The sequence below is a fragment of the Cynara cardunculus genome (assembly GCF_001531365.2).
Source record: "Cynara cardunculus var. scolymus isolate 2C chromosome LG 13, CcrdV1, whole genome shotgun sequence".
NCBI classification, from domain to species: Eukaryota; Viridiplantae; Streptophyta; class Magnoliopsida; order Asterales; family Asteraceae; genus Cynara; species Cynara cardunculus.
The window spans coordinates 5,358,592-5,369,373 of record NC_037540.1 but is presented as its reverse complement, the minus strand read 5'-3'; the positions used below and the strand labels follow the sequence as shown (position 1 = coordinate 5,369,373).

The window sequence follows — 10,782 nt, the reverse complement described above, 5'->3', positions numbered from 1 at the left end:
TAAGTAATATACATCAATAATGAGTACGTCATATATAAAAAATGGTTTTTAAGAGTTTTTGTCAAATGTTTTATAATATAGTATAGATATATAATTGATTTTGAAATGTCTAAAATAGAAAATTTATAAGAGTTAAATGTAATTTTTTTTGTTGACATTTTGACTTTTGATTCTCCATTTCAGACAAATTATAGAGAATTTGTTAGAGATGTTCTCATATTACAAGAAAAATTTCCAAATATTTAACTCATCTTTCTACACTAACAAAATAATAAGAAAAACAAATCGAATATTTAAAATGCATGTAATTAATGTCCTTTCGAACTAAAATTTTGGACTCTTTTCATAGACATGAAACTCACTCCAACTTTTGTTAGTGTAGGATACAATTTCAACCAATGGATTTAGAAATCTTTTGGAGATGATTGTAATTTCAAATCCAAATCTCATGGATTTCAATTGTTCCCATCACATCTCTATCCTGACTCTTTCATCAGATCCGTCATAATCTCCCCAACGCCTCTAAACAAACAAATATATACAAAAAATTTAAATTCATATCATATCCTATGGATCAAATGTGATAACGGGGTTTATTGGTTATAAAGTTCAGGGTTGTTTTTAAATAAGGTGGTAAGTTGAGGGGTTTATTGTGATTATGTGTTTAAATTGTTTTAAAATCACCACCGACTCTTAATTCTTTATGATTAATAGTACGAGAGAATTGTTTTTATCTCATTGGGATGTGGAAAAGCAAGTAAGAAAGAAAAGTTGATAAAAACTTTTGTGTGTATTCTCTTGAGTGTGAAGCAAAACAGTAACCGAAGGAAGAACCAAAGAAGAGTATGATCTTTTGTGTTCTTGACTAAAATATGTTGTTGTTTATCATTTGCACGTCTCTGTGAATTCAAGGTGAGTTTTAATTTGAAAACATCATTTATTATGTTTTTTGGTAAAGAAACCGTAAGGCTTCATAAATGTGCATGTGTAATGCTATGTGCTATTTATTTAGCATAAATTTTGGGTTTTGATATGATTTTATCATCTGATTGTAATAAAGGTGACATAATCAGGAGATGAGTATATTTTGTAGTAAGGATGACATAATCAGAAGATGAATATATTTGTAATAAATGTGGCATACTCAAGATATGGGTATATTTTGTAATAAGGGTGGCAAAATCAGGAACTGCGTATATTGGGATAAGAGTGGCACAATCAAATTCTGAAAAATGATGATCTTTTGATCATGGGATACTATTATCGTATCTATATGATGCGATGAAATTGATTTTATCGCATAGATGTGATGCAATGAAATTGGGATAAAATTGAACTGTTGGTTATCGCATCCTTGTGATGCGACATGTTGAGTTTATCGCATCTATGGTGTGACAAGTTACTATTATCGCATCTTTATGGTGCGACAAGATGTGTTTATCACATCTGTTGGATGCAATGAGTTGGGGCAAGGATGCCACAAAGAAAGTTTTCACATACAAGTGATATGACAAATTCGGATTATCGATCAATGAGGTGCAATAAGATTGATGTATTTTTATATTTGATGCAACAAGTTTATGTACAATACGATAAATGAGTTACTTTATTGTATTGATGCAATAAATGGGTGTTGTCTAATCATTTTGATGCGACAAAAAGATGTTTATTTGATAAAATATTGTTTATTTGTTATTTATACAAATATGGATATAGCAATCAAAGGGATTTATCACTAGACCTCATGGTCTAACCCTCATTTTGGTGTTGTAAAATATGTATTACAGGTCGGACACAATCAGATGATAAAAGGGGAATGGGAAATTATGAAGAAATTATGATTGCTTGCATGTGGATTTTTTAGGATGATATGATATTGTTGTACCTGAATACTTGTTATATTTACAACTCTTGTACTGAGATTATGTAAAAAAAAAAATTGATAGCTACTTTTATAATGTAGCTTTTGTATATAGTAGGACCAAATGTGTAAATTTGTATTTTTCGATATGTGAAATGTGTGATTATATGCAAATGTGATTCTAGAACGTTATACCAAACAAAAGTTAAAAAAGAATGGAATCAATTCCATTCCAAAATCTACAAATCAAACACCTCAAAGATTTCAATTTTTTTCACATAATCCAAATCCCTCAAAGACATTCCGTCAAACCAAACGAACATAAGAGGCTTGTTTGGTTCGTTGAATTCAAATGATTTCAAAGAAATTGGAATGGTCAATTCTTTTGTTTAGTTACATATTGAAAATAGAGGAATCCATTGAATTCCTTAGATTAAAGATTTCACCATTCCGCAGGATATCCCAAAAGATTTGAATTCCTTTTATCAATTACATTCCAATTCCATCCAACCAAACTTATAGTCAAATTCTAGCAAATTTTATTTCAATTCCTTCAAAGTCAAATTCTTTTAACAGATTCCAGTTCCACCAAATTCCATTCCGCAAACTAACACCCCATAAGAGCTTTAGTTAGTACCTATGTGAACACCCCACCGACACCAACCAATCACTATTGCCTCGTTGAGGATGGTAGGTACTAGGTACATGTATGTAATGACTATTTCTATGCAGGGGTCTACCATTACCATGTCTTTTTGATGTGATTGTGTAATTATCGCAATCTAGTTCCAATCATCATTAGATTTACATCAAGTTTACTCAAATCTTTTTCTTTTACAAGATCAACACAAACTCAAAGTTTAATCAATTAACTGAACCATCCCAAGAACACATGCTTCTTCAACGATTTGAGTGACAAGAAATCAAAATCGTCGGCTTTATTGGTTTCTTCTAATTTGCTGGATATCCAGACCTTAGAAGTAGCCGACACATGCAAACTATAATCATACTCGAACACCCATAAGGCAAAACAAGATTACGGGCTTCATAAGAGATCTTTACATATGTCAATTCAAACCGTTCGTTTTCTTTATGACCCAAATGGGAAATGGGAAAGTTCCTCATCGCCACATCCCTTTCAGAAGCATAAAAACGTGAAGGGACTACACTCTAGCCACAAATCAAGTTTAGCATCCACCAAAGACTAAAACCAATTCAATTTGAATTTGGTCTTTTCTACCAATGACCCTTCCAACAGGCTTCTTGACAGCAAAAATCCATGGATTGGTGGCTGCTAACTGCCTGTTTCCCTATTCTTTGGGGAATACACTAAAATACAACATTAGCTTCCCTCCTGCTAACAATTTTGACTCATAACCTCTCAATATCACAAGCCTAGCAAATATGATACTGTCTTGTGTAGCAAATATGCACAGATGAGTAAAGCTGGCACTAGTGAATTTCGTTCTAAAAAGATAACACATTCTCACCAGAACATGTTACACAGGTCAAATAAGATTGTCTTATTAATACCAATAATTTGAATCTTTGCTCACACTGCCATTTGCCATCAATGTCATGTTAGAAAACAGAGTAGCATGCAAATTGGAGAAAAGAATGTAGCAAAAATACAAGTTCAAATTAAGAAGGGTCGCTTGAAAATCATATCTTATTAGTAGATCAACAATGTAAAATGATAAAATATTGCACAAGACTGATATTCAGTGTATTGAAACAAAATGGACAGATGCAATTGATCAATGATATGCAGTAAGAAACCTCATGATCAACAGATGAATGACCTTTCCTTATAAGCTCTAGTGCTTTACTGCTAAATCATATAGTTCATAAAAATAATAATTGGTGTGTCTGATCAGCAAACATCAAATTCATTTAAAATATGGACCATCAAGGTGCATTGGGTACACAGCCAAAAACAATGTATGTGTTGTTGATTGGTTGCATTATATCCGGAATCATGGCAACAAGATATCCCAATTTGGTTACTGTTCCATTTGCTAGGAACTATGAGATGCAGAAAAAAAAATTACTAAATCATAGCAATATAATTATTAGATATCACACTAGTAAATTGATTATGTTAAGTGTTCTGCGGTGGGGATATGCAATTTCAAGTTACGGTTGGTTCCGGTGAGAATGGAAGTTACGGTGAGAAACATAAGAAAATATCTCCACCATTAGATTAATCCTCCCAGATTCCTTAACATTATCTTCCAAGAGGAAACATTCAAAACTCCTTAAATCGGTTTCAAATGAGTTTAGAATGCAATTGCATATTAGTATCAGTATTAGTGTTAGTATGAAGTATACCTCGTTAATCGGTGACTTTATCGACTTATTGTCGGCGATGGTCTATTCTGCAGTGTGCTTATCGATCTTCAGAAAGTGATCCACCATTTTTCCCTACGTCAATAACTTCAAAATCTGAAAAAGTAAAAACCCTAGAATAAACCCTGCCATGCCAAATGTGGTAAATAAGGGAAGACGATACAAACGGCGTTACTTTGTCGTTACGATTGAAATCAACCGAAGCTAAACCAAGTTGTACCTCTAACTCCAAGCAGGCTAAAAACGGTTAGATTTTAAATGGGCCTGGGATGGAGCCCATTAGAGCTTTTGGCCCATCAGTCATCGCAGCCCAATCAAAATATTAATTAATTAAAAGATTATGAAAGAATAATGATATATGGTTTTTAAATATGTTTAATGCTCGTAACTAGAAACAACTCATATCAATAGTTTTATTCAGGGATTTTTAATAAACGTTTATCTGGTAAGTGTTTATTGAGTCATTTTATCTTATCGAACGAACATGACAAGGATTAAAAACCTTACTTGATAAGAGCGACAACAATGATCGCAAGTCTTACCCAACAAGTAAGAATGCAATTGCATATTAGTATCAATCTATTTGTAGTTTCTAGTTGTTGATGGTTTTAAATGGAAGAACCAACTCAGGAAGCAATATGAGGGGAAAGATTTTTTATATTGTTTATTGATGCATATTAAAACATTTGACAAAAACTCTTAAAAATAATTTTTTATATTGTTTATTGCGTTACTTATTCCGTTACAAAATGATTAAATTTTTAAAACGCAGCCAAATTTGCATATCAGTAAACATTTTTTCTTAATATTAGAAGTTGCTAAGATTCGATTTTGCATGCATCATTTTGGAATGATATCTCAATTTTCTGTCTCGTAATGCATTTAGCTTATTTTCTGGTGTTCTCTCTTTGATCATCGCTCTTGGTCTTGTCCGGAATAGCTTCATGTTTTCTATGAGATTTTGTAGGTAACGAATGATGAAAAGGAGTTTGAGACGATTTACAAAGAGCGGCAAACAAGTTACGAGGAGCTGAGTGAAATAGAAATCAATTTAAGGAGGTATAAATCAAAGATGTAAAGGAAAATCATTTGACGTTTTGCCATGACCATGACTGTGGTGATTATAAGGGCACGATCATATAGAATAGAAGACATAATGTGCAACTCCAGTATATCATTGAATTTTACATAACTTCATTTGTCTTACTTGTTAAATAGCTTGTGACAGACAAAACATGCAACACCGAACCATGTATGTGGTCATGACTAGTGACCATGCCAGCTGTGAAGACGATGTCAAAGATGCAATGATAATTTATGTTCACTTACTTGTAACTTCAGCTTCGGGTAATCTTGCTTTAGTTGTATTCAATATTTTGTCCTTTGATTTGATCATTTAGTTGTTTGCTTATTTTATTTTCTTAACCAAACCTCTCTAGTTCGCTTTTGTTTACTACACCTCGTATTTCTCGGGTATTTTCTTGTATTGATCCAATTTAATTTTGATGTTATACTGCCTTTTAAAATAGATAAATAGATTGACCAAGAGACCTTAGAAAGTCAAATTAAACTTGGTTTAGTTTTTATTTAAAAATTAAATATCAGATTGATTTTTGAATCAAAGGTTTTCAGCTGAGAAGCGAATTAATTGGGTTGAATTTAGAATAGTAATAAATGGGACGTATGATACGGTAGTGGCAGTGGCAGTACCTATTACCCATGCTCATGCTCTACCAACCTGTCATATAATTCGTGTAAAATGGCTTAATTCTTGGAAGATGCCTCCTGTAATTATTTTTATTATTATAATTCTGGTGGGGCCCACATGCCTCCACAATGTACCCTTCAACTCCACGGTTCATTCTTCGTTATATAAAATCAAATAGTTTTTTTATCTATTTTTTATTTTTATTAATTACTATTTAATAACATATAAATAATAAAAAGAAAATTACATTAAAATGGAACCAACTTTCACTTAATTTCTATTTTGGGGAATCAACTTTCAAAATCGTCATTTTGGGAAACCAACTAGCACCTGATTTCTATTTTGGGGAACCAACTTTCAAAATCGTCATTTTGAGGAACCAACTTGCACCTGATTCCTATTTTGGGGAACCAACTTTCAAAATCGTCATTTTGAGGAACCAACTTGCACCTGATTCCTATTTTGGGGAACCAACTTACAAAATAATTACAGAAAAATAACTAAAATTTCTTTTTTCCAACAATTAGTACAATAAAATCTATTTTTCATTTCAAATATCGTTTTTTTTATCCATATATCAAATTAAACTTAAAAAAAAATCTAAATTACTACAATAAGAATTGTTTTTTACTAATGCAAAAAAAATCAATTTAATAGAAAAAAATTAATCGATGCAATAAAAAATAAATATTAAATATCACATTCATGATTTTTATATCTAACCAATCCGTATCAATTAATTTTTTTTCTATTAAATTGACTTTTTTTTTTTTTTGCATTAGTAAAAAACAATTTTTATTGTGATAATTTGGATTTTTTTTTTAAATGTTCAATTTGATATTTGAATTAAAAAAACGAGATTTGAAATGAAAAATAGATTTTATTGCATTAATTTTTGGGAAAAAAAATGAATTTTAGTTATTTTTCTATAATTATTTTGCAAGTTGGTTCCCTAAAATAGGAATCAGGTGCAAGTTGGTTCCTCAAAATGACGATTTTGAAAGTTGGTTCCCTAAAATAGGAATCATGTGCAAGTTGGTTCCCCAAAATGACGATTTTGAAAGTTGGTTCCCTAAAATAGGAATCGGTTGCAAGTTAGTTTTCCAAAATGACGATTTTAAAAGTTGGTTCCCCAAAATATGAATTAGATGAAAGTTGTTTTCATTTTGGTGCAATTTTCTCAATTATAAACTATAAATCTGTTGAGCAAGTCATTTATTAAAATGTTATTTAAAGTACAAAGCCTTAAGAAAATACTTTTTCTATTATGCCTACAGTTATCAATAATTATTATTAAAAAGTATTGACTATTAGTTATTATTGATCATCAATTATAAATTAATATTAACTATTTATAACTGAGTTATTATTAATGGTATTAATTGTTTTTTTAGTTGTATTATTATTATTTAATAGATTAGTCGGACAAAAACTCAATTACAATATTCTTAAAATATTTGTAGGTTATGTATAAATCAAGTTGTATTTTTACTATGTTTTATAAATAATTTTTTTTGATAAATGGTTTAATCAAATAATTAATTCAATTATTAATTATTATTATTATTATTATATTGAAGCATTATTAATTAATTAAGATATATAGTTTGACAAACTTTTCTTTTACTCATGTTATGTGCAATGATTATTAAATCATCAACTACTAGTTGGTTATATTAATTGTTGGTGATTTTAGTGTCGTCAAACTTTTTGGTGTAATTTTGATATACACGAGATCGATTAAGGCGATGAGACAAACATACGTAAGTTAGGAGGTGCGAAGTGCACACTTACAATGTTGCCCTATCACATTAGATAGCCATGAAGCCGGGTCAAGGTCGTCGCGCCCACTTGCGGGGTCCTAGGGGCAGCACCCTTGGCGGGGTTCCAAGGGGTTGAGCCCTTTCAAATCTAAGTTTTGAAGACAGAAATCCTACTAGTCGAAACTTAGAATCTGATTATTGCTGAATTTGGTTGAGCTAGTTGTCGGTGAAGTGCCTTCAGTTGTCGTTGAAGAGTCTTCAGTTGTTGCTGAAACGTCTTTAATGATGGTGTGTAGTGGTTTAGAATTTTGGATTTGGTTGTAACTGTCTTTTGACCTTATCTTAACGATTATAACCGTTAAACCATCAATAACCGTCGATTCCTCATTTAAATATGTAAAAAAATAATCTTGATATATATATATATATATATATATATATATATCATCTTTCACAGCCTTTGGAAATGAGAGAATAACCTCAAGAATTATCTCAATACGAAATTCGTGAACCCAAAGTTAATAAGGTCGAATTATTGTATTCTAAAAAAATGCTTTCCAACACGTTTCTTGAGTTATATCTAGTCCTATACACAATCCCTAATATAACCCCCCTTCCCTATACACACATGTATGATTAAATTGAAATTCCTAATAAATAACATATGATATTATTTAATTTTGTTTACTATATTGTATTACTAATGATTTGTTTGTACTACAAAATTTTAAAATTAACTAATTTTTAAAATGTCTTATTTGGTCATTTTACATTCTCAACTAACTTATGAATTAGTCTTTGTCAAACGTAATTAGTTCATCCACTAGCTTTCCAGCTAACATTTAACTTATCGGTTGGTTTTTCAAACATAATCCCGTAATTTAAAAATATTATGTACAAAAATTATTTAATGAATTTTCATAAATACACTAAAAAAATCCATTATTAGAATTTTGGTAAATCAGAAACAAAAAATTATTTACATTCTCACTTTTCAGTAAAGTAAAAGTTGTTTTCAAACATAACCCGTGTAAATAAGTTGATTTCATAGCCTTTCGGTGCACACATTCCCCATCACTATCAAATCCTTTCTTTTTGTTTTTTGGAATTTATACAATAATTTTTTTTTATCGATTTATTTCGAGTATTTAATATTCGATATATTTTATGAAATAAAAAATGGTTGGTATATATTTTGGTGGAACTCAATTTTGTCTAATCCTGACCTAATGTTTCACCAAACATGTGACAATAAATTCTTACTTTTATTTTGTCCTGCATACCAAATACAAAGGGAAATTAGCCGAATCAACCATACTACTATCATGAATTGGTCTCCTAGCTATTTCTCTTCTTAATTAACCCATATGTTATTACATCCACAAAACAATTTCTATTCAGGTCTGCAAGTGACACCTCCACAGTTTTTGTCCAGATCCATAAGTGAGGGAGGTACTACTTGCGGATCTGAGTAGAAATTGAAATTTGGTTGTTATTTAACTAGGTTTGCAAGTTAAGAGGTACCACTTAGACATAAAAGAAATAACTAAAAGACCAATTTGAATGAGTTTCACCGATAAGAAGGCAACTGATTTTACGGACTGGAATAAATAATTCAAGCATCTACTCAAATAAATAATTCAACATGAGAGACAAAGAATCTTTTCAAAAGGTTTTCAAATCCACATAAACAATCTTCTCTCTCATGCCTATAATATAAATCATGCCTTCTTCCTTCTTACAACAGTTTTCCATCCAAAAACTCAGCCATGGCCGTCGATGTTTGCTCCATCTCCGAAGTTTCAACAAGCCCAAGAATCTCATTCTCCCATGATCTCGATGATCCAGAAACCAAATCCGATTCGACCCACTCCATCAGATCCGACCAATTCCTTCTATCTCCCACTTTCCATTTCGATTTCTGCACCACTTCCACTTTCACACCTGCCGATGAGCTCTTCTCCAATGGCAAAATCCTCCCCACCCAAATCAAAAAGCCTCAAACGATTCAACTCCCCGATCCCAAAACTAAAATATCAGACACCCACAAAAAACGACTCAAGGAGTTCATATTCCATGGTGAGCAAGAAGACGAAGAGAAATCCACATTGAAATCATCATTCTGGCAATTCAGGCGAAGTGCAAGCCTTAATTGCGATAATGGCAAAGGACCAAAAGGGCTGCTTAGATCGTTATCGCTAAAGAGCTTATCACGAAGCAACTCAACGGGTTCGGCTCTGAATCCGAAGCGAAATTCGAGCCCGAAAACGATGGAAAAATCGAAAGATTTAAGAAGATGTTCGAGCTTAAGTCAACCTCCAGCTTCTTCTCATGTGTATTATACATATCAAAATTCAAATAACTCAAAGAGCTGCAAAGGAGGGATCAGAATAATTCCGATCTTGAACATTCCACCTGCTTATAATATTTCAAAGGGGACTATAAATTTCTTTGGGTTTGGTTCACTTTTTTGCAATGGAAAAGCTAAGAAGAAAACCAAATGATTCAGAGGAGGGTCTTTGTATTTTGTTTCTACTTCAATGTAATTTTGCTTCTTTTACTTGATATGATATACATATGCCCTTTATTAGGTTATAATTATATTAACATAAAATCAATCATTAGAGCAAATAATATATGTTTTAAAGCACGAATCTGATACTGGTTTAATTACGTTTAACTCAACTTAAAACCATGACCGAAATTTTTGGTAGCTTATAAGAAAGTTATAAATATGCTTTTCTATCCATTTGGATTTTGAAACGGGTTGTTACACAAAATTGATTTAGAAGTTATTGAATCAATATGTTGTTTTGGAATTTTGAAGCAGTACAGTACAATAGTCAATAAATGATTATATATTTATACAATCTTAAAAAACAGATAAATTTCTTAGAATTTCAAATAATACAATAGTTGTGACTTTGTTAATGAATTTCAGAACATAACCTAACTTATAAATTAAAGCATTGAAACACTAGTTAAAATAACGTTTTATGAGCTTGTGTAATTTTTTTTTCCAATTATAACTCTCATTAATATTTATTATTATTAATTATGAATAATAGTTATTATTAATTGAAAATGATTAATTAATTTAA

General features: G+C 31.1%; 1 protein-coding gene across 1 annotated transcript; it reads left to right on the top strand.

The window, feature by feature from the left end:
- The first annotated feature begins 9,361 nt into the window (after positions 1–9,361).
- Positions 9,362–10,258, top strand: LOC112525849. Its single transcript, XM_025136142.1, has one exon. The coding sequence runs from the start codon at positions 9,451–9,453 to the stop codon at positions 10,183–10,185; it is 735 nt and encodes a 244-aa protein (XP_024991910.1). The 5' UTR covers positions 9,362–9,450; the 3' UTR covers positions 10,186–10,258.
- The last annotated feature ends 524 nt before the right edge of the window (positions 10,259–10,782 follow it).